Raw genomic sequence first — 24,366 nt, 5'->3', positions numbered from 1 at the left:
AAAGGCCTCCCTGTAGTGAGCAGTGAGTAAGCAAATGCCCTACTGGTCTTGGAGGATCTCCTGGGGGGTGGGGGGTGGCTGTGGCTCTCTGTGAGGACAAGGGCACTGGTGGCGGAGGTACTAGGGAGTTCTCATTGATATGAGCTGTCCTAGAGGCCACCGTTTTGATGCCAAGCTGATTTCGGTGTGTTATATTGATATTGTGCTACCTTTCTGAACCTTGGTCGAGTTAGTTTTAGCATTGGTTTTCTAGGGTTTTCCAGGTATCCTATCATGTCATCAGGCTTCCCTGGTGGCTCAGAGGTTAAAGCGTCTGCCTGGAATGCGGGAGACCCGGGTTCGATCCCAGGGTTGGGAAGATCCCCTGGAGAAGGAAATGGCAACCCACTCCAGTACTCTTGCCTGGAGAATCCCATGGACGGAGGAGCCTGATAGGCTACAGTCCATGGGGTCGCAAAGAGTCAGACAGGACTGAGCGACTTCACTTTCACTTATCATGTATCTGCAAATAGATGTAGTTTTGTTTTCTGAGTCTTATATCACTAGCTTGTTTCTTTTGTATACTGCAGTAGCTAAGGGACAGTGGTAAATGATGGTGGAAATAGTGGGCATCTGGGCATCCTTGTTTTGCTCCTGATCTGTGAAAATGATACTTTTGTTTCCTCTTTAGTAAAGTGCTGGCTTCAGTACTCAGGTCTTTTTTTAAAACAAAAACGATGCTAGGGAAACATCTTTGAAATCCTGTTTTCTTGAATGTTTTTATCAGAAATGAGTGTTGAATTTTCTCAAAGACTTTAACATTTGTAGATAATCATATGTGTTTCCTAGTTAAATCTATTAGTATGGTTCTTTATATTATAAATGCCTTTTTGAAATATTCTTGAATTCCTGAAATAAATTCCACTTGGCATGTTTTTATTATTGTGGTATTGGATATTGTTTGTTAATATTTAATAGTATTCTTACATTAATATTCATAAATGATATTATCTATAATTTTAAAATACATTGTATCAGATTGAGGTGACAGTGTTATACTTGATTTTATAAGACGCGTCTGTTGAAAAGTTTTCCAATTTTTTAAGTTCTGGAACAATTTATGTAGCATTGGGACTATCTGTACTTTGAGTGTTTGGTGGAATTCCCCCGTGAAAGTATTTGAGCCTGGTACTTTTTTTGTGGGGAAGTACCATAATAACTTTTGTTTCTTCTATGAAGATTGGATTATCTAAGCCTTCATATCTGTTGATGTCAATTTTGATAAATTACATTTTCTCATAAAATTATCCATTTCATCTAGATTTATGAATGTATGTCCATTGAGGTGTGCAAATAATCTCTATACTTCTGGAAAATGTCTTTTGTTTTCTTAAGTAGAGCTATAATTTTTCTGATTTCTTCCTTATCAATTTTTGCTTTTATCTTTATTATAATCTTCTTTGTGCTTTTTTAAATAAGCTTTTTGAGTTGAGAATGTAATGCATTTATTTTCATTATTTTATTTTAATTGATAAGCATATTTAAGGTTCAGAATTTTTCCATGATCACTGCCTTAAATGTGTACTACACAACCGAATATGTGGTGTTTTATTATTTTAGAAATTAATTTGTTTATATTTGCTCTTTTACCTAAGAATTATTTAATAGTTTTTATTGTTTTTTTTTTTTTTTTTTCATTTTTAAGCTTCCAGATAGAAGAGTCTCTTGGTTTTCTTCTACAGTTGTTTTTATTTCTATTGCAGCCTGAGTGTGGTTTGTAATATTTCTACTTATGGAATTTAATGATGTTTTCTTTGTGACTGGAATCAATGATCAAATTTTTGTGAATGTCCATGTGTGTGTTTGAAAAGAAGGTATATTCTCTATTAATAAAGTATAAAGTTCTTTATGTATATCCATAAGATCTACCTTATTGATTATATTGTATATGTCTTCTATATCCTTACTTATTTTTGCCATTATCTTGTATTGAGAGTGGTGTTTTAAAGTCTCTCACTATTACTGTTTGTTTCTTTGCATTTGATGTTTAAATATATGTAATTCTGTTTGAAGTTAAATATCTCCATCCTTATAAAGATGGTTATTTTTTGATACATGGATATCCATGTATATTATATCTTCATTGTGAATTATGGCTTTTAGCATTATAAATTGGCTAACAAGTCAAGTTAGTGTCTCTTGGTTTCAGTTGTACTTTGATAACGGGAACAAAACCTCTGCTTTTTTTCTTGTTTCTAATCTCCTGGATCATCTTTGCTTATTCTTTTAGTTTTTCTGAATTATTGTGTTCTAAATGTGTCTTTGTATTTAGCATAGAATTGGATCTTGCCTTGTTAGCCAATTTGAAAATCATTTTTTTTAATTGGTGAAGTAGGCTTATAACATGTATTGATATGATTGATATATTTGGTGTCAACTTTGTTATTATTTTATGATACTGAGTGTATTATACTTTATTTATAATTTTCCTTCTTCCTGTGAGATGACTTCTCTGTTCTTTTAAAAAGTTTCACTGGCATTTAGGAAGCTTGTAGTTTTGACTCTTGCTCGTTTCTTTATATCAGCTTTCTGTGGAGCCTTTAGTCCCGTGTTTTCTTACCTAAGCTGCACTGTCAGGTTTGCGATGGTGCTTTGACTTTCACCTGCCACCTGTGCAGCAGGTGGGTTATGCAGCATTCCCATTTCTTCGCTGCTTTTCTCTCCATCCTCATCCCCAGTTTTGAGCTGCATTTTTTCCCTTTAACGGAGCATAAAACATTTACATATTGTTTTTCCTCTTATATCTCTATTTTTGTTTTTGTTCTTGAGCTGTAATTAAATATATCAAATGCTCATCATCAGTCCCTTTATGATGTGTCCCTAGTTACCTCTTGGCTGATTCTCTCAGACAAAGCTTATGCCACAGGACTTGTGAATTCAATTTTCCTTGAGTTTTTGAAAGTTTAGAAGTTTTTATGGCTTTGATACTTGAAGGACATTTTGGCTGGATATAAAATCTATGGTTCCTATTTTGTTTCCTTAACATTCTTAAAAATGCTACTCCATTCTTGGTTTGCTTAGAATGGTTTTTTTGGGAAGTCTGATGCTAGGATAATTTTCTTGCCCTTGTAAATAATTTGGCATTTTTATCTAGTGACTTGATTTCTTTTATCTTTAAAATTTAAATTTTGCTAAACTATATTTTAGATTACATTTCCAGGTCAGTTTTTCCTTTTCCAACACAGTTGGCCCTTTCCTATATTTATATATGGGCCTTTCCTATATGTAGGGAATATGTATATATTCAGTTATTTTCTTTCTTTTTTGGCCTTAAAAGTTTTCTTTGATTATAGTTGTAGTTTTAAGTATTAGTTCTAAATCACTGTTTCATTTTTCTTTTTCAGAAACTCGCCTTATATACACAGAAGGTTTTTCCTGGTTTCCCTCTTTAGGCACTTTCTCTTTGACCTATTGTAGTCATCTTAATCTTAATTTTATTCTTTTTGTTGTTTTTCTGTAATTCTTTAATGTTGCTTATTAAATCTTTGTTTAACAATTCTCCAATGGACACATTGTAATTTAACCTTTATTTCTGACATAGTTTTTCTTTGATTTCTTTCCTCAGTTTAATCAGTTCTTTTATTTCTTCCTGTTCTTTGTCCATTTCTGGTTTAGTTTTAGAATTTCTGATTAAAGAAATACTTTTTAAAGTATATTTAATTCTACTTAAAGTATTGTATTATGGTTTTCTTCTGCTTTATTCTACATGTTGGGGGCAGGAATTTCATTAGCTGAAATATTTCAGTTTCAGTTTTCTGGTTTGATGTACTGCCTTTGTTATACTGAACATTTTGTGGAGAGGATTGGGAGTTTGGGATGATTGTTCTCTCAGTTACAGTGATGCACAACTTCTTTAAAGCCTTTTTTTTTTTTTTTAAGGAAAAAAAAAAGTATTGGTAGATTAAAGGTGGCTTCTCCAATATCGTGGCTCTGTTTTGTTTTGCAGGTCTTTTGCATCTTTTTCCCTTCAACACTCAGCCTCCAAAGTGCATCTTTTCCTTTTGTGTTAACTCTCTTCTCCTTAAGAAGTGATGCCTTCCCAAGACTGCCACCTTGGGTTCTGCACACTTCCTGGTCGGGTTATGATTGCCCAGTGTTGTGTTGTTTTTTTTTAAGCATTTGCATACTTAGAATGGACTTTTTCTTTCTACAGGTAGTTTTTTGCCACCGTTAGGCTCTCAGCTCTCCTTTTCTCTTTGCGGTCATTTTGAGCTGCCCCCATTCTTTGCAAAGGTTTCCTGCAGGAGCTCAAGAAATAACTTTGTTGGAATTTGATACTTATTTTTATACTTATATTTGAAGTTAGTAGTATTCTCTCTCTTCCAGTAATATAGAAGGTTTGGGTTGTGTGCTGTTGTATTTGCTTTTCTGTTTCACTGTACAGTGTTTGGAGGATATGTAGAGTCATTCAAGTTTAGCTGGTCACCATTTTCTTCAGAATACCTGGAAATATGTATCATCTTTTAAGTACTTTTCTTTCAGAACCTAAATGTAACTAATCTTGTACAGAATAACTTTTATTCTTTACACTTGAAGTAAATAATTTTTTTCATTGAGTAGGTTAAGATTAGTTTTATCTGATTAGTTGTTTGAAAAGGCAGTTTCTAATATTTATGAATACCTTATATCTCAAAATGTTACTTATTGACTGCTGAGCATGGGGTATTAATAGAAGATGAATTAGACTTGGAATCTGGGGACTAGGCCTTTGGTTACTTACTATTTAGATCATCTCTGGTCTTTATTTCCTCAGTTGTAAAATATGAGGAGGGTAGAAAATAAGACTTCTAAGGTGCCTTCTGGTCTGAAAATTTCTGTGAATTCTGTGAGTTCTTGTGAGCACGGAATTGATTTCTCATATGATAATATTATACATTATCAGTACATCTGTAACCCAGTCCTCAGAAATCTCTACTGAGTCATTGGTGTTTTTTGGGGTCAGCACATTCCAAGTGAGGAAGCAGTGGTTGTAAGCCTCTTACTTAACCCTCACCACTACCTTCCTTCCTCTGTAGACCTTTGTATTACAGGCTAGGGGGAGGAAGAGGTGATGTTGGAGGCATTCATCGTGCGAAAAAAGGGAGAAAGAATTGAGAAGAAGAAATCCCAAGTGGCAGAAACCAAATGACAAGGAAAATTGCTCTTTCCAGTAGGCTTGGGTAGCTTCTTTTGGATGGGATGTAAATTAGAGATGCTAATATTCCTAAGTTGTCTCTGAAATAAAGTCGTTAAAATACTGTTATAATTGATGCTGCCATAAAAGAGAATTGGTGCACTTGTCCTTCTCTCCAGAGCCTGCTTTCCTAACAGTGACTCCTAATTTGAGCGTCTTTTGCAATCTGAAGAGTAAGGATTTCTCAAATCAAGTCCTGGTTTCTTTTTGCGTAAGAGTTCTTCTCTCAATTTCTCTCTTTCCTCTTGTGTTTCAGCAAGAAGAAAAGCAGGCTGCATATTCATTGTGTGCGTGTGCACGTGTGGTCTCTTCAGTCTTGACTCTCTGTGACCCTGTGACCTAGCCTGCCAGACTCTCTGTCAATGGGGATTCTCCAGGCAGGAATACTGGAGTGGGTTTCCAAGCCCTCCTCCAGGGGATCTTCCCGACCCAGGGATCGAACCTGATCTCTTATGTCTCCCATGTTGGCAGGCAGGTTCACCACTATCTCCACCTGCACGTTCAGTACTTTTCCTTGTAAACCTTGACAGATAAATATCCAGTTTCATTGCTTACAAATTCTGCTTCCCCACACAACTCAACTTTTCTACTGCTTTGTAGTAAGGATTGCCCTTTTCCCAGTTTCCAATAACATGTTCCTCGTTTTCTTCAGAATCCTCACCAGAAGCTCCTTTAATATTCATATTTCTACCAGCATTCTATTTATGATGATATGTTATTTTCTCAGATGATACAGGCTTTCTCTACCATGCTTCTCACTTCCTCTTGAGTCTTAAATGTAAGAATCTTTAACATTCATATTTCTACCAATAATCTTTTTAAGGCAATCAGGTTTTTTCTGTTGTTGTTCAGAACTTCAGTTGCTGAGTCATGTCCAACTCTTTGCAACCCCATGGACTGTAGCACGCCAGGCTCCTCTGTCCCCCACTATCTCCCAGAGTTTGCTCAGGTTCGTGAGTCAGTGATATGATCCATGGAAAGGAGGCTTTTTCTATCGTTCACCTAAAAATTATTCTAGCCTTTATTCATTATCCAGTTCCAAAGCTACTTTCATATTTTTAGGTATTTGTTATACCAGCACCCCATATCTAGATACCAGAATCTGTGTTAATTTTCTGGGGCTGTGTTAACAAATTTCTACAAACTTGGTGGCTTCAAACAGCAGACGTTTATTCTCGCACAGTTCTAGGGCCCAGAAATCCTAAATCAGTTTCACTAGACTAAAGTGACGATGTTGGTATTGCCACGTTCCCTCTGGGTGCTCTAAGCGAGAATCCATTCCTTACCTCTTTCAGCTTCTGGTGGCTGAAGGTGTTCTTTGCTTGTGTCCACGTCACTCCAGTCTCTGCCTCCACCTTCATGTCACCTTCTCTGCTTGTGTGCATCAAAATCTCCCTCTGCTTCCCTCTTTTTTTTTTTTTCTAATTTTATTTTATTTTTAAACTTTACATAATTGTATTAGTTTTGCCAAATATCAAAATGAATCCGCCACAGGTATACATGTGTTCCCCATCCCGAACCCTCCTCCCTCCTCCCTCCCCATACCATCCCTCTGGGCCGTCCCAGTGCACCAGCCCCAAGCATCCAGCATCATGCATCGAACCTGGACTGGCAACTCGTTTCCTACATGATATTTTACATGTTTCATTGCCATTCTCCCAAATCTTCCCACCCTCTCCCTCTCCCACAGAGTCCATAAGACTGTTCTATACATCAGTGTCTCTTTTGCTGTCTCGTACACTGGGTTATTGTTACCATCTTTCTAAATTCCATATATATGTGTTAGTATACTGTATTTATGTTTTTCCTTCTGGCTTACTTCACTCTGTATAATAGGCTCCAGTTTCATCCACCTCATTAGAACTGATTCAAATGTATTCTTTTTAATGGCTGAGTAATACTCCATTGTGTATATGTACCACAGCTTTCTTATCCATTCATCTGCTGATGGGCATCTAGGTTGCTTCCATGTCTTGGCTATTATAAACAGTGCTGCGATGAACATTGTGTCTCTTTCCCTTCTGGTTTCCTCAGTGTGTATGCCCAGCAGTGGGGTTGCTGGTTCATAAGGCAGTTCTATTTCCAGTTTTTTAAGAAATCTCCACACTGTTCTCCATAGTGGCTGCACTAGTTTGCATTCCCACCAACAGTGCTTCCCTCTTAAAGATGCATATGATTGCATTCAGGGCCCACTTGGAGAATCCAGAATCATCTCGCTATCTCAGGATCCTTAGCTTTATCACACCTGCAAAGTCCCTTCTTAGTCAGATAAGGTAACATTCACAAGTTCCAGGGATTAAGTTATGCATGTCTTTTTAGAGGGCCGTTCTTAAGCCTACCATAGATAGTATTGGATTATTATTTTGTTGTTGCTGTTTGATACAACCTGATTCTTAAAAATATAAACATTAGGAGACAGTAATGGAGTTCAAACTGGTTTGGATTTTCCCAAGTTGTACAGAAATCTCATTATGACACTTTTCTTAGGATTTGTCCTGAAGGTTGTATTTAGACCTAACTTATACTATGCGATGCAGGAGACCCAGGTTCAATCCCTGGGTTGGGAAGACCCCCTGGAGAAGGAAATGACAACCCACTCCAGTGTTCTTGCCTGGAGAATCCCACGGACAGAGGAGCCTAGCAGGCTACAGTCCATGGGGTGCAAGAGTTGGACAGGACTTAGTGACTAAACCACCACCACCTATACTGTGTTGCAGTAGGAGTCTTCTTGATACTTTGATGACTAGCCATAATGTGCTTGGACCACATTACAGGCCTTTTGTTAATTAAACTTTGTAGCAGCTAGTGTTCAATGTGCTGTCCACAGGTTGCTTGAAAGCAGCTCCACTAGGTTGAGGTTTTTGGAGTCACTTCCTCTGTAGTTTTAAATAAGACTTCCTCTGTTGTTTTCTCATAATAGTTTCATTGATTTATAGTTCATATACCATACAATCTACCCATTTAAAGTATAATATTAACAGAATTTGAGATTTTTTTTTTAGTATATTCATTGAATTGTGTGACCCATAGTCAGTTTCAGAACATTTTCATTACCCTCAAAAGAAGCCCCACACTCTTTAATAATCAGATCCCATTTTCTCCCAAACCTTTCAGCCCAATCTAATCTATTAAATGAATATGTGTGTGTGTGTGTGTGTTTTAAATCTCTGTAGATTTGCCTATTCTGGACATTTTTTATGTAGAATCATGCAAAATGTGATCTTTTGTGTCTGATGTCTGTCACATGATTTCAAGATTCATCCATATTTGTAGTGTGTTAGCACTTCATTTTTTTTTTAACCACTGAATAATGTTCTTTTGTGTGAACAGAACACATTTTACTTATTCATTCATCAGCTGGTAGACATTTGGGTTGTTTCTACTTTTAGCACCTGCCCCTTTTAAATATTAGCCCAATTGGGAAATAGGCAAACGAATCAGACAACTAGAGATTGAAAAATCGGCTTTATCACTGATAAAGATGATTACAGCAAAAGGCAGCCCTTTCTCACCCCCTGCACTGCAGCTCTTCTCATTCCTTCTTCCCGCCTCCCTGACACACAGGGGCAGAATCTGCTCCCGTCACTTTACTTCAGTGATGAGCAGAGACTGTGCTTGGAGAACCAGCTCCTTCATCAAAACCATATACTTTCTCTAGAGAAAGAGAGGGGAGAATGGAGCCCTTAGCACAAAACTTCAGAAAGGGCAGATCACTCTTGTTTTGGGAGCCATCCTAGCTAGGAAACTGGAAGGGAGATGAACAGTACCTTCTAACACCAAGATTGGCATTTTAGTTCTTACTTTGTAAATTAAAACAAAACATATTTCTCTTTGATTACGAATTATTAAATGTTTCTTCACATCAAACATGTAAACAGTTGAACAAGTTAAATGATAGTACTTACTAATTCTAACATAACTTGTTGTCCTGTAATTTATAGGTTTCTCCACCAAATAAAGGAAGAAAATTCTGAGTTAATAAATAAACTATGGACTGATATTCAGCAGAAAGTAGCAACACAGTCACAAATGACAGCCTCTTCAGGAACTCCATCATCTGCTTCTCCATCAGGAGAACAAAAAGGTTTGGTTCCCCCACTCTATTATTTCTCCCAGAGTAGTAGCTTACTTTCTTACTTAAACCCAGTAATTTTTTTAAGGAATGTTACTTGGTTTTTACTGTCTTAGCCTGATTGGTAAATACTGATTGACCTGTTGATTGAAATGCTTAAAAATATTTTTATTGTTCACTTGAGATTCTTTTGGAATTGTAGCTGCTTTGAATGCTACCAATGCTGTTAAGAGAATCCATACAAGGCTTCAACCTGAAGAATCTACTGAGACTCTAGACTCAAGCTATGTTGTGGGACAGGTGCTAAACTCAAGGAAGCAAAAACAGCTGCTAAATAAAGGTTCAGTCTCTTAACTGACAAAATGGGTTATTATGACTCAGGGAACTCAAACGGGGGCTCTGTATCAACCTACAGAGGGGTGGGATGGGGAGGTTATACACATTTAAAATAAATAAATAAAATAAATTCTCTGTTTTGGAAGCATAAAAAAACAAAACAAAACAACTATGTAACTTGATATAGCTATCTTAGCTTCTTAGTACATGTCTCTCAAACTCATCCAGTCAGATCCTGCAGAGTAAGAGGTTGTTGAATGGTAGCCATTTAGTGCCTCCTTTTATTCCATGTAACTCTAAAAGGATGGTTCTCATTCATTTATTATAGATAGTATAAATCTGGTTTAAACAGTATAGATTCTTTATGAGAAAATGATGATAGCTTCTGTAAAAAATACCTTTTATAAATTGTGAGCAACAGTCAAACATTTTTGTAGTTTAACTTTTCCTGGTCTTAATGTAGAATGACTTCTGTCATTATCAGTGAAAAGAAAACCAGATTCACGTGCTCCTTCCAAACAGAAGAGTAGCATGTTATCAGCCAGCACAGCCTCCACAGACTTACCAAGTAGCAGTAACCCCAGCCTGGATGTCCTCAAACACATGATACATGAAGTGGAACATGAAATAGAAGAGTACGAGCAGTGGACAGGCCGCGAGGTCCAGGGACTCCAGAACAGCCAGGGTCTCACCGGCTTCACCCTGTCCCTCGTGAGCTCACTCTGTCGCCTGGTTCGGTACCTTAAAGAGGTAAGGTTGTTAGTCTACTCTTCTACTAGACTGATGGCAGAACTGGGTAGGTTTTTCCCCTCTGCACTTAAATTATTGCATTCTCCAAATAAAATATTTTCAATTTGAGTAGCTTTGTTTAAAATGCCTCAGCTTTGGATTATCTGTTGGCAAGGTTTTGCCTCTTAATTTTCCTCTACATCCTGATAAAGATATGCCAGATAAGTGGTGTTGATTTTAGTTTGGTAATAGGTAATAATTAAGTGATAATTAGGTCAATCTGCTATAAATAAAATTATGTCTTGCACTAATAGTTAATATTACTGTTTGGCAGTTATAGATTAAACTACTAATCATGTCCTCATTCTACTGCTTTTCTCTGCTTGCTAGACCCACTTCAGTTCAGTTTGGTGAGTGGTATACTTGTGATCTGTAGACACAGATCAGGAAAATTCTTTTCTGATTCCTCCAGCTCCATTTTTCTTTCTCAAGATTGCTTTGGCTAGGGACTTCCCTCATGGTCCAGTGGTTTAGAATCTGCCTGGCAATGCAGGGGACGTGAATTAGATCCCTGGTTGGGAAACTAAGATCCCACATGTCGCAGAGCAACTGAGCCTGTGTGCTGCAGCTACTGAGACTGTGCACTCTGGAGCCTGTATGCCACAGCTAGAGAGGGCACTGCAGTGCAAGATCCCTGTGTTGCAATGAAGACCCTGCATGCTGCAACTAAGACCTGATGCAGCCAAATATGTTTTAAAAGAGATTGCTTTGGCTATTTGGGGACTTTTGTGTTTCTATACAGATTTTAAGATTTTTTTTGTCTTAGATTTACAAAAGAATGACATTGGTAACTTGAAAGAAACTACGTTAAGTCTGTAGATTACTTTGGGTAGTATAGTCATTTTGACAATACTGATTCTTCCAATCCAAGAACATGGTATATCTTTCTGTTTGTGTCATTTTCAATTTCTTTTATCAGTGACTTATGGTTTATATAGGTCTTTTGTCTCCTTAGGTAGGTTTATTCCTAGGTGTTTTCCTCTTTTTGATGTGATAGTAAATGGAATAGTTTCCTTAATTTCTTTTTTTTATAGTAAGTGTACAGAAATGTATTAATTTTATATAATACAACTTTACAAAATGTATTGATGAGCTCTAGTAGTTTTCTACTAGCATCTTTAGGATTTTCTATGTATAGTAGTAATATTAGTCGCTCAGTTGTGTCTAACTCTTTGTGACCCCATGGACTGTAGCCTGTCAGGCTCCTCTGTCCATGAAATTCTCCAGGCAAGAATACTGGAGTGGGTTGCCATTCCTTTCTCCAAGCATCTTTAGGATTTTCTGTGTATAGTATCATGTAATCTGCAAATCTCACAGTTTTACTTCCTTTTATCCAATTTGGATTTTGTTTATTTCTTTTTCTTCTCTAATAACCATGGCTAGGACTTCCAAAACTATGTTGCATAAAAGTGACAAGAGTGGACATCTTTGTCTTGTTCCTGATCTTAGAGGAAATTCTTTCAGCTTTTCACTGTTGAGTATGATGTTAGCTGTGGGTTTGCATATATGGCCTTTAGTATGTTGAGGGTAGGATTCTCTCTGTGCTTTCTTTCGAAGAGTTTTTATCATAAATGGATGTTGGGTTTTGACAAAAGCTCTTTCTGCATCTATTGAGATGATCATGGTTTTTATTTTTCAGTTTGTTAACATGGTATCTCATGAGGATTGATTTGCAGATATTGAAAAATCCTTGCATCCCTGGGATAAATCCCACTTGCTAATGGCGTGTGATTATTTTAACATATTGTTGGATTCAGTTTGCTAGTATTTTGTGGAATATTTTTGTGTCTGTGTTCATCAGTGATATTGGCCTGTAATTTTCTTTTTTGTTGGATCTTTGTCTGGTTTTGGTATCAGGGTGATGGTGGCCTCATAGAATGAGTTTGGGAGTGTTCCTTCCTCAGCAGATTTTGAAATAATTTCAGAAAGATAGGTATTAACGCTTCTCTAAATGTTTGATAGAATTTACCTGTGAAGCCATCAGGTCCTGGGCTTTTGTTTGTTGTAAGTTTTTAATTCAGATGTTGTATTTAGTGTGTCCCAGAGGTCTCTTAAACTGTCACTTCTTTTCATTCTTTTTTCCTTATTCTCTTCCATGGCAGTTCTTTCCACCATTCTTCCAGCTCACTTATCTGTTCTGCCTCATTTATTCTGCAATAATTTCTTCTAGTGTATTTTTTGTCTCAGTTATTATATTGTTCATCTCTGTTTATTCTTTATATCTTCTAACTCTCTGTTAAATATTTCTTGTATCTTCTCAGTCATGCCTGCATTCTTTTTCTGAGATCTTAGATCATCTTTACTAACATTACTCTGAATTCTTTTTCAGGTAGATTGCCTAGCTCCATTTCACTTAGCTGTTCTTCTGGGACTTTATCTTATTCCTTTGTCTGGAACATAATCCTGTGCTGTTTCATTTTGTTTAACTTTCCGTGTTTGTGTTCCCATGGGGTCAGGCAGCAAGCCAGGCTTTCTTCCTGCAAACTTATCAATCCAGGGGCTGGTCCCCGGCACATGGGGTTTTGTTTATAGTTTCTCTTCTGGTGTCTGCCTCCTAGTGGATGAGGCTTTTCTCAGAGGTTTGTGCAGGTTTCTTGGTGGGAGGGACTGGTGCCTGCCACTGGTGGGTGGAGCCGAGTCTTGTACCTCTGGTGGGCAGGGCTGTGTCAAAGTGTGTGTTTTAGAGATGGCTGTAGACTCAGGAAGACTTTAAGCAGCCTGTTTGCTGGTGGGTGGGGCCGTGTTCCTGCCGCATTGGTTGTTTGGCTGAGACATCCCACCACTGGCGCCTTTGGACTGTTGGGTGAAGCTAGGTCTTGGCATCAAAGTGGGGGCATCCAGGACAGCTCACGCCAGTGAATACCCAGTACCTCCACAACCAACGTCCTTGTTTCTACGGTGAGCCACAGCCACCATCTGCCTCCCTGAGAGACCCTCCAAGACCAGCAAGTAGGTCTGGCACAGGCTCCTATGAAGTCACTGCCTTTTCCCCTGGGTCCTGGTATGCATACTTAGCCTGTACCTTCCAAAAGTGAAATTTCTGTTTCTCCCAGTTCTGTGCCGTTCCAGTGATCAAGCTCTACTGGCTTTCAAAGCCAAATACTCTGGGGGCTCCTCCTTCTGATGCCAGACTGGGGAGCCTGATGTCAGATTCTGAACTCTCCTGTGGGAGAACTTCTGTGATATAGTTATTTTCCAGTCTGTGGGCTGCCCACCCAGAGTTGATGGGATTTTATTGTATCATGAATGCACCCCTCCTACAATCCTGTTGTGGCTGCTGCTTTGTCTTTGGAAGTAGAATATCTTTTTTGTCTGTAGATGGTTATTCAGCATTTAGTTGTGATTTTGGTGTTTTCATGATAGGAGGTGAGCTCAGGTCCTTCTACTTCACCATCTTGTGGAGATCTATCTAAATTTGTTTTTTACAGATTTGTTTTACTGTCAGACTTGTGACAGTCTTAACATTCTTACATCTATAGGTTAGGAATCTCTGGGAGTGTATTTTTGGCTCTCCGAACATATTACAGGCTTAGAAGCATGTACATTTTAGTTAATCACTTGTTTTATGAAGCTTAATCATTTAAACCTGTTTTTTATTTTTAATTATGTTTTAAGAAACTTAATTTTTGAACTGGTGATACATTTACCATGGTATGCAATTCAAAGATAACAAAAGACTGTATGGAGAAAAATCTAATTCCGACCCCTGACTTTCACTTAACATGTTTACTTCCTGTAGCCAACTGTCATTATCAGTCTGTCCTAGAGATGGCCTACACATATTCAAGCGGTTTGTATATGTACTTCCTTCCATTGTCTTCTACAAAAATTGTAGTTGTTTGATTCTACACATCATTCTGTTCATTGTTTTATATTAAAAGAAAGGAAGACGATAAAGCAGCACATTTTAATGAAATATAAACCTTTTAATAAAAATATTTAATTCTTATTACTGTCACATAATATATACTTTGTATTCTCTTCTTTGATAGCTTTGATTAGAAACTTTTAATTTGCAACATGTGATGCTATGGAGGGGAGTTTATTTGATTTTTTTTTTTTTCGGTAGAGTGAGCTCCAACTGCGTAAAGAAGTAGAGACAAGGCAGCGACTAGAAGAAGCATTAGGTGATCATCGAGAGCTCATTGATGCGCTGACAGCTGAAGTTCTTTTCCTTAGAGAAGAAAATACTGCTACCCAGGTATTTAGATGAGATCCCAAACTTTTCTGTGTTTAGTAGTATAAAACATCTTTACAGATGTATGAGATTCTCTTTTAGTTGCCTTTGATTTAGTTGTGCTGGTGTGATAATTTATCACTTCTTTAGTATCCTCAACAGTAACTTTTCAAGAACATTTATTATATTGGAGGTACTATAGGAGAAACTTGAATTATAAATAGTGTAGAATAAATATCCTGTCTTTAAGAAACTTATATTTACTGGGGAAGACAGAATCTACGTTTAAATAATAACGACTCATATTATAGTGGTTTATCCAATATGTGAAATGAGTGTTGTGACAGCTGCTTTTCATTTTTAAATAACAGAGGATACCCTGTGAGGAACCCTCCTACAATATATGCCATTTAAAGTTGTTTATAGTATCTTCAGTATCTTTATTCATCTTTTTGTCAAGCAGTGTTTATAATAATTACTGATACTTTTATTTATCAGCCACAAGAGACTAGGAAATCAGTAGTAGACAAGTTGTGTTTGTGTCAATGGACATTAGATATGTGACATGCAATTTTTATTGATATATAGTTCACATACAGTTTCTTTAAAATTGAAGTATAATTGTTTTACAGTGTTGTGTTAGCTTCTACTGTACAGCAAGAATCAGCTATATGTGTGCATATATCCCCTCCCTCTTGAGTCTCCTTCCCACCCCCACCGTCCCACACCTCTAGGTCATCACAGAGCACCGAGCTGAGCTTCCTGTGCTATGCAGCGCTTCCCACTAGCTATCTGTTTTATGCATGGTAGTGTATTTGCTACTCTCTCAATTCATCCCACCCTCTCCTTCCCCTCCTGTGTCCACAGTCCATTCTCTACGTCTGTGTCTCTATTCCTGCCCTGCAAATATATTTTTCAGTTCAATTTTTCTAGATTCCCTATATATGCATTAATATATGATATTTGTTTTTCTTTTTCTGACTTACTTTACTCTATATGACAGACTCTAGATATAGTTCACATACCATTTAACACACCCTTTTGTAGTGTACAATTTGGTGTTTTTTTCTGTGCCGGTACCATTATCTAACTCCAGAGTATTTTCATCATCCCAGAGAGAAATTCCACACACATTATCATTCACTGTACTCCCTTCAGCCCCTGGAAACCACACATCTGCTGTATGTCTTTATAGATTTGCCTAATCTGAATATTTTATCTAAGTGGAATCATGCAGTATGTGGTCTTTGGTGTCTGGCTTCATTCACAGCACATCATGTTTTCTGGGTTCATCCGTGTTGTCCTGTGTGTCAGTACTGCATTATTCCTCTTTATTGCTCAATAATATTCTAGTATGGGCTCTACCACACTTTGATTATCCATTCATTAGCTGAAGGACATTTGAGTTGTTTCCACCTTTTGGGTATGATGAATGAATAATGCTGCTGTGGATGTTCATGTACAAGTATTTGTGTGAACGTACATGCATGCTAAGTCTCTTCAGTCGTGTCCAACTCTTTATAATCCTATGGACTGTAGCCTACCCAGGCACCTCTGCCTATGGGATTTTCCAGGCGAGAATAGTGAAGTGGGTTGCCATGCCTTCCTCCAGGGGATCTTCCCAACCCAGGGATCAAACCCATGTCTCTTACATCGCCTGTATTGGCAGGTGGGTTCTTTACCACTAGTGACACCTCAGTTCAGTTCAGTTCAGTCGCTCAGTCGTGTCCGACTCTTTGTGACCCCATGAATTGCAGCACGCCAAGCCTCCCTGTCCATCACCAACTCCTGGAGCTCACCCAAACTCACACCTAGGAAGCCCCACTTGTGTGAGCATATGTTTTCAATTCTCTTAGGAAGATAGGCACTTTTAAAGTGTACTAATATGTTCAGCAAATCTTTGTTGAGCACTTACTGTGTATCTGGCACTGTTCTAGGTGCAGGAAATAGAGTAGTGAATGACAAAAAAAAATCTAGGTCCTCAAGGAACTTACATTCTAAATTAACTCTGCCCCCTAAAAAGTGAAGTATATTGTTAGTTAGATGCTTATTATGTATTATAAAGAAAAATAAAGCTAGTAAGAGGGATGGGAAGTGTCTGGGATGGGAGGGTATAAATGGGACAGGACATGTCTGTCTGACGAGAAGAGAGAGCGAGCCAACCAATAGCTAAGTGAAGAGCACTCACTGCAGAGGAGCAGCAAGGGCTTAGGTCCTGAGGTGGGAGCATGGCTGTTGAGCTCAAAAGCCACCAAGGAGACCAGGGTGGCAGGAGTGGGATGTGGGAGAGGGAGCACAGGAGGAGACGGAAGCAGGGAAGTCAGATCACAGGGGCCCTGCAGGCTGGGTGAGGGCTTGGACTTTTGTTGTGAATGAAATAGAAAACCACAAAAGGGATTTGGGCAGAAATGTGATCTAACTCAAGTTTTAAGAGAATCAGTCTGGGCGGCTGTTTTGAAATTAGATCAGAGATCACCACCCTGTCTCTGTTTATGGTGACCTTAGTGTCTCAGGATGGAGAAGGAAATGGCAACCCACTCCAGTACCTTTGCCGGGAAAATCCCATGGACGGAGGAGCCGGGTAGGCTACAGTCCATGGGGTCGCAAACAGTCGGATATGACTGAGCGACTTCACTTTTCCCTATAGTGTCTCAGGACACCGCTAGGCCAGAGAAATACCCAGCAGCTCCATATATTAAGTAGTTAGTGTCAAACAACTCAGTAAGTATTTGTGCATCAACAACTTACATGCTGTGTGAAAAAAATAATACATGAAAACTGATAGAAAAAGTCTTTTTTTTAATTCATGATTAATAACCACAGTTATTTAGTAATGGAATATGTATACCTATTGGGCATTGTACAGCTTCTCATAGCCTGGAATCATATTGAACACCATCACTCATATTTCCTGTTCCATAATTATTTTTATGCAGTGTTGCTTTTTTAGCACAGCAGCTACTGAAAACTCAGCCTTAGGAAGATATAGTATCATCAAAAGGAGTGTATCTTGATCTAATGTTGAATCTGTGAACACTTCGAGCTAGTAGGTCACTAGTACCTGACAGATGTTGAGCATCAGCAGTTTCCTTGAGAATTTAGAAATGTCCTGTGGTGCCCCCGTGAGTCCGTACTGGTGCTCCAGGGCGCAGGTTGGGATCAGTGAAGGACCTGACTGTAGGTGGTCAAACACAGAAGCGGAACATTACAGACAGGAGTCCAGAATAATTCGGGTGAGACATGGCAGCTTGGTTGAGGTTGTAAGTGGGATAGGTTGTGAAAAGTAACTAAATTCTGATGAAGTCAACCACTAGGATTTGCTGATGGACAGGATATGGAGTGAAGGAGAAGATGTGAAAGAAGAGGCAGAGTTTTGGCCTGAGCAGTTAGAAGAATGGAGTTGTTATTGATGAGGCGGGAATGTTTAGGAGGAGTTTCGTTTTTTGTATTTTAAGTTTGAGAAGCCTATGTGAGTTCCTCATGGAGATGCTGAGTGAGCTATTGGATATGTGATGTGGGTTTTGGGAAAAATTTGGACAGATATAAGAATGTTTATTGTATATCATTCAACAGTCCTACTAATAATATATCTGACTTCTGACCACACCTGACATTTAGCAAATGTCTGTTCATGTTGGGGCTATGTATGTCTCTTTGTATATGTACAGTTGATCCTTAAACTGCAGCAGTTTGAACTGTGCTGGCTCACTTATATGTGAAGCTTTTTCAATATGTATGTACTACAGTACTACAGTCTGCGGCTGGTTGAATCTGTGGATGCAGAACCTTGAATATGGAGGGCCAGTGGTAGTTATACATGAATTTTCCCTGCACAGAGTGTTGATGCCCCTGGAACCCTGTCTAGTTCAAGTGTCAACTGTAATATATAATACACATATACATATATATAATCTCTTAACACTATTTTATATACATTACCATACATTTTTATAATGCTTATGTTTATCAGTTTAAATACCTGAGTAATATTCTGTTGAGTTTCCTCCTTGGTCTTTTGAGTAGCTTAAGAGTCAGTAGGTATCATCATCAGTCAATAGGTATAAAATCTATTATAAAAGAGATTTTATAAATTGAAAGCCCTATGAAAAGGTTCATTCTTACTGTTGTAGCAGTGTATTTATTAATTAATAATATTCCATGATGTATTTAACCATTCTTCTATCAAGAAATTTAAAAAAATGTTTATAATTATATATTTTCATGAATGCATGATTTTAGTATATGAATAAAAGTCTGAAATTCCCAGAGTATTTAAAACAATGATGTAGATATACACACCTAGGTGATTTGCTGTCTGATAAGCCAATGATATTATTTTGTTCATTTTTCTCTAGGCGAGACTTCAGCAGTACATGATCACAACAGATGAGCAGCTTATATCACTCACACATGCCATTAAGAACTGTCCTGTGATAAGTAACAAAGAAAGTCAGGCCTTAGAAAGGGGAGCCACAAGTCAGAGAAATATGGATAATCCAGGTGAGAAGAATCTTACTATTCCAGATGGGCATTAAAATACTTTCAGAGAAAACAAAACTGTAAATCTATATGTAGCTATTGTCTGTTCATGGATAGATAGCATTATCACCATTACATTTGCCATAATTATTCCAGCTAATATTTATTGGATACTTGCTCTACCCCAGGTTCTTTTACAGTGTTTTACATATATTATCTCATTTAATTCTCATAATATAGCTCTCATTTAATTTTCAAAAGAATTTTTCACTCAGTGTTATAAGATAGTGTCATTGTTATTCCCATTTTTTAGATGAGAAAACTAAGGCTTGGAGAGAGGGTTGGTAACTTAATAAAGTCACACAAATAGAAAGTAACACAACTAGCTTCCTAGACATGTGGGAATTTAGTGCCAGCACCTTTAATTAGGGTACCCCCGGTTTGGGAGGGGAAGAGATGGTCTTGAGAAGAAAAAAATACTGAATTTCAGAAATTCATGACCTTAGTTCATTCATGGTGATGCTTTCAAAGCCTTTCTTCACCTTGTGTGCCACCATCATATGTCGTGGGCCGAATAGGACACTGAGCATTTTTTGTTTTTTATTTTGATGTATGTCTCTGTTTAGAAAGAGTTTTATGTATTTAGGAGTGTTTTCTTAGAAGTGGCTGACTCTAAAATTTAACTTGCATGAGGTAAACTCAATGGCGAGGGCAGATCTTCAAGGGCAGTGCTTTTCTCCAAAATAGCCACTTCCTCCCAGTGCTGGCATCACAGGAGCTAGGCCCGTGAGTGACTGCTCAGTGAGGGTATGGACTAGAAAGTGAGGACTCCAGAGGCCACGTGATTTTGCCCTCTGTGGAAATGCACCTAAGTCTAAATGCCTGAAGTGTGCTCATAACTCCTTTGAGTACTAATAGCCTCTCATCTTCAGAGGACCCAGCCGTAAATGCTAGTGTCTCCATGCCATTGATGTTCAGAGGAGAAGATGTGGTTGAGTTCCCACAGGAAGATTTGCCTGTCAAACTGTCTCAGGTGCCAAACCCTCCAGAAAGTGGGAACCTGGCCAGCAGTCTTCCAGGACATATATTTGAGCCAGCAGTGTTGTTAACACCGCCCAGGCAGAAGAGCAACTCGGAATTCTCTCCTTTGCAGGACGGTAAGCAGGCTTCTTCTAAAGTTATATGGCAGTTGTTTTTCTTTGCTTCATATATGTCATACAATATGTTCATTGTTCCCTCATAAACAGAATTTGAAAAGATACTGATGACCATATATAACCTTTTAGCTGAAGGAGAGTTTTTCAGAGTGGTTTATATCATGTGCATTATACCTATGGTGAAATGTGACAGTGAATTTCATTATGTATCTGTTCCATCAGGCATTGTAAATGTCAGTTAAACTCAGATCAAAGGACCAAGTCCTCAGCAATGAAATGCAGAGTAAGGGGGTATCCCATTTGTCTGGATGGTCCAGGGGTATTGTTGTTCAGTCGCTCAGTCGCATCTGACTCTTTGCGACCCTATGGACTGCAGCATGCCAGGCTTCCCTGTCCTTCACCATCTCCCAGCGCTTGCTCAAACTCATGTCCATTGAGCCAGTGATGCCATCTAATCATCTCGTCCTCTGTTGTCCCCTTTTCCTGCCTTCAGTCTTCCCAGCATCAGGGCCTTTTCTAATGAGTTGGCTCTTTGCATCAGGTGGCCAAAGTATTGGAGTTTGAGCATCATTCCTTCCAATGAATATTCAGGATTGATTTTGTTTAGAACTGACCGATTTCCTTTAGGACTGACTGATTTCCTTGCTCTCCAGGGAACTCTCAAGAGTCTTCTGCACCTCAGTTTGAAAGCCTCAGTTCTTCAGTGCTTAGTCTTCTTTACGGTCCAGCTCTCACATTCGTACATGACCACTGGAAAAACCATAGCTTTGACTATGGGCCTTTGTTGGCCAAGTGATGTCTCTGCTTTTTAATATGCTGTCTAGGTTTGTCATAGCTTTTCTTCCAAGGAGCAAGTGTCTTTTAATTTCATGGCTGCAGTCACTGTTTGCAGTGATTTTGGAGCCCAAGCAAATAAAGCTTTTACCTGACTCTAAATGTTAAGTTCTTCATGTCATGATACTGGTTTCTTCTCTTATTATTCTTTCTGTTTAAATAATCTCACTTGTTCTTGTGGCTTCCAATACCTTCTATATGCCAGGGACCTCCAGTTTTAGATCTTTGCCTAGATGATCTCTTGAGTATCTGAACTATGTTTCATCTCCTTGGATGGATATATAGGTACCTTAAGCTTAGCATGTTCAAAACAATTCTTGATAATCCTCCTTCCCCTAAATCTATTCTCCTGATGGGCTCCATCTCACCAAACAGCATCACATTTTCCCTGCATTTTCCCTCACTTCTTGCTTTCAGTGCATCACTTGCAGTTCGGTTGCCAAGACATTTCTCGGATGTGTCTACTTCTCTCCTTCTTCATAGCCAACATACCTTAGTCAAAGCTACCATCATCTTTCTTCTTGACTAATATGGTTGCTTGCTGGTCTCCCTACTTCTCTTCCTGGACCTTCTAATTTCTATAGCATTTAGTAAATGTAAATTATGTAAATTGAGTTGTGGACAAACCTTCTCCAGATTTCATTGCTCTTGGATTAAATTATAAAATTTCTAACATGGCTTAAAAAGCTCTGTGAGAAATGGCCCCTGCATGCTTCTCTAGTCTTATATACTGTATTCCCCGATGCTCCCTTGTTGGTATGCCACAGCCAGACTGGCCTCCTTTCTTTCCTCTTTCCTATTTTGGGGCCTTCACATATGTTGTTATCTCTGATTGTAATGTTCTTTGCTCCACTCTCTGCCACATATGTAATCATTTAAGTGTCACTTCTTGGGACTTCCCTGGGGTCCAGTGGTTACGACTCTGTGCTCCTAATGCAGGGGCTGCAGGTTTGACCCCTGATTGGGGTACTAAGATCCACATGTAGAGTAGCCAAAAAAACCTCCCAAAACACAAAGCAAAAAGGTAAATAAAACCTTTACTTCTTCAGAGATACTTCCTCATCCATCTTTAGTTTACATTATGTGTCTATACTCCCCCCACGATTCCCAGATATGAGTTAATAATATATGTGTTAAAATGTGAACTAGGTAGATGGTTTTTCACAAGGTTGTTGATAAAGCTCCAAGGATTATAAAAGACTCTGTACTTGATTATTAGGAGTAGTATTGCTGGTATATTCCCTGTTAAAATAATTGAGGCATTCAGAAACCAAATCCTTCCTTTGAAATGCTTCTCAAATGCTAACTACTAAGTGGGGGGGAGCTCATGCGATGACGATAGTGCCAACTGTGGTTCAACAGTACATGTTTATTATGTTCTAACCATATCTGCAGTATTGAGGAGGACTGTTCAAACTCGTCCTGCTCCACGAATTCCTCCGACCGTGGAAATAATTGAAAAGGAACAAAACTGGGAAAAGAAGACCTTACCTGTTGGCGCAGACATTCAGAACTCAAGTGACGAGAGTCACCTCTTCACTCAGAGGTGGAGGGCCTCTCACATGGGAGAAGACTCGCAGAGCAAAACCCAGGCTCCTTTTGTTAGCCTCTCACAGCCTCTCTGCAGTTCCCGGTCAAGCATGCAGCAATCAAGAAACCCCACACTCTCAGAAGAACCCCTGGTGCTGGGAGACGGGCAGCAGCTTAGAACAAATGAGACGTTAATACAGAGAAAGGACATCATGGCACGAATTGCGGAGTTGACCCTGCAGAATTCAGCCATCAGGGCACATCTGAATAATATTATTGGTCCAGGGGGAGAACAAGGGGACGGACTTCGGGAGTTTAACAGACAGGAGACAAGTCATGCCAGCGACACGATGGCTGTGAGTACCAGTTAAGGATCGACTCCAGATGTATGGGAATTTAAGTTTATTACTGGAGCATCTAGAAATGACCCTGGATATCTTTGAGGCTGGTGCTAGAGGGCTTATGCTTTGTCATGTCCTCATCACAGAATAAGTAGAGGTTATTTATCAGTTTATGTCCCACACACATTAGAAGAGGACATAAAATTTAAATGGGGAAATGAACGAGGAAAATAGGACAAAAGTAAAATGGGTAGAAAAGCTAAAATTAAGCTAGGAATGAAATTTTTAATATACAATGTAGAATAAATATGTTTTGAACGTTTGCCACACAACTGCATTTTAATTGAAATCATTTTTACTCTCAAAGGGGCTCATAAAAGAGAGTTGCATGTAGTTGGCCCTCAACTCATGAGTAGTTAATTTCTTAGGACACAATGCATTCTCCTATGGAAATGATGTTTTAAAGAATTATTGAAGTCAGACTTTTATGTATATGAATTATCTGGGGATCTTGCTAACATGCAGTCTCTGATTGAGTGGGTCTGAGGTAGAACCTGTGCATTCCTAATAAGTTTCGAATGATATTGGTCTGAGGATTACGTTTTGAGGAGCAAAAGTCTACACACTGAACACATTTGAGTCAGTTCTAATGAGATGGATGAACCTAAAACCTATTGTACAGAGTGAAGTGAGTCAGAAAGAGAAAGATGAATATCATATTCTAACACATATATACAGAATCTAGAAAAATGGTTCTGAAGAATTTATTTATAGGGCACAGTGGAGAAACAGACATAGAGAATAGACTTATGGACATGGGGAGAGGGGAGGAGAGGGTGAGATGTATGGAAAGAGTAACATGGAAACTTACATTACCATATGTAAAATAGATAGCCACCAGGAATCTGCTGTATGGCTCAGGAAACTCAAACAGGGGCTCTGTATCAGCCTAGAGGGGTGGGGTGGGGAGGGAGATGGGAGCGAGTTTCAAAAGGGAGAGGATATATGTATACCTATGGCTGATTCTTGTTGAGGCTTGACAGAAAACAGCAAAAGTCTGTAAAGCAATTATCCTTCAATAAAAAGTAAGTTAATTTTTTTTAAAAAGACCAAAAAAAAAAAAGTCTACATACTGTTGTGCTGAAATTTTGTAAGTTAAGTACACCGTGGGCTGACCTGGCAGTGTAAACCTTCATTGCCTTGCTTATGGGGAGAAAAGGGACTCTAAGTTCCAATTGTGAAACATGCCTTTATGCTGATCCCAGTGATGGGAGAGACTTCTTTTTACCTTGCCACGAAGCCAGGGTGGCACCTCTGAGTGTTCCGATGGGGACGAGGCCATAGAAAGGAGCTGGCCAGCTTCGTGGATTAAGGGATCCATAGTGATGGCTTCCATAAGGGTTTTAGCAGCAGTGGATTGAGGATTCCTGTGAAGAAGG

At 38.6% G+C, this 24,366-nt stretch overlaps 1 protein-coding gene across 4 annotated transcripts in view; it reads left to right on the top strand.

Annotated features, from left to right (window-relative positions):
• The window catches only part of SPICE1 (spindle and centriole associated protein 1), a 59,355-nt gene that overhangs the window by 28,514 nt on the left and 6,475 nt on the right, over positions 1–24,366 (top strand). For 3 of the 4 annotated variants that reach the window (XM_061427094.1, XM_061427095.1, XM_061427098.1), the window contains 7 exons: positions 9,154–9,296; positions 9,487–9,624; positions 10,105–10,370; positions 14,479–14,610; positions 18,942–19,086; positions 19,998–20,222; positions 22,452–22,942. In XM_061427094.1, coding sequence (XP_061283078.1) covers positions 9,154–9,296; positions 9,487–9,624; positions 10,105–10,370; positions 14,479–14,610; positions 18,942–19,086; positions 19,998–20,222; positions 22,452–22,942 — 1,540 coding nt within the window. The remainder of the gene's footprint in view (positions 1–9,153; positions 9,297–9,486; positions 9,625–10,104; positions 10,371–14,478; positions 14,611–18,941; positions 19,087–19,997; positions 20,223–22,451; positions 22,943–24,366) is intronic. The other variant, XM_061427096.1, reaches the window with a different exon arrangement.

The sequence above is a fragment of the Bos javanicus genome, chromosome 1, assembly GCF_032452875.1.
Source record: "Bos javanicus breed banteng chromosome 1, ARS-OSU_banteng_1.0, whole genome shotgun sequence".
NCBI lineage: Eukaryota > Metazoa > Chordata > Mammalia > Artiodactyla > Bovidae > Bos > Bos javanicus.
This window is presented reverse-complemented; position numbering and strand designations above follow the sequence as displayed.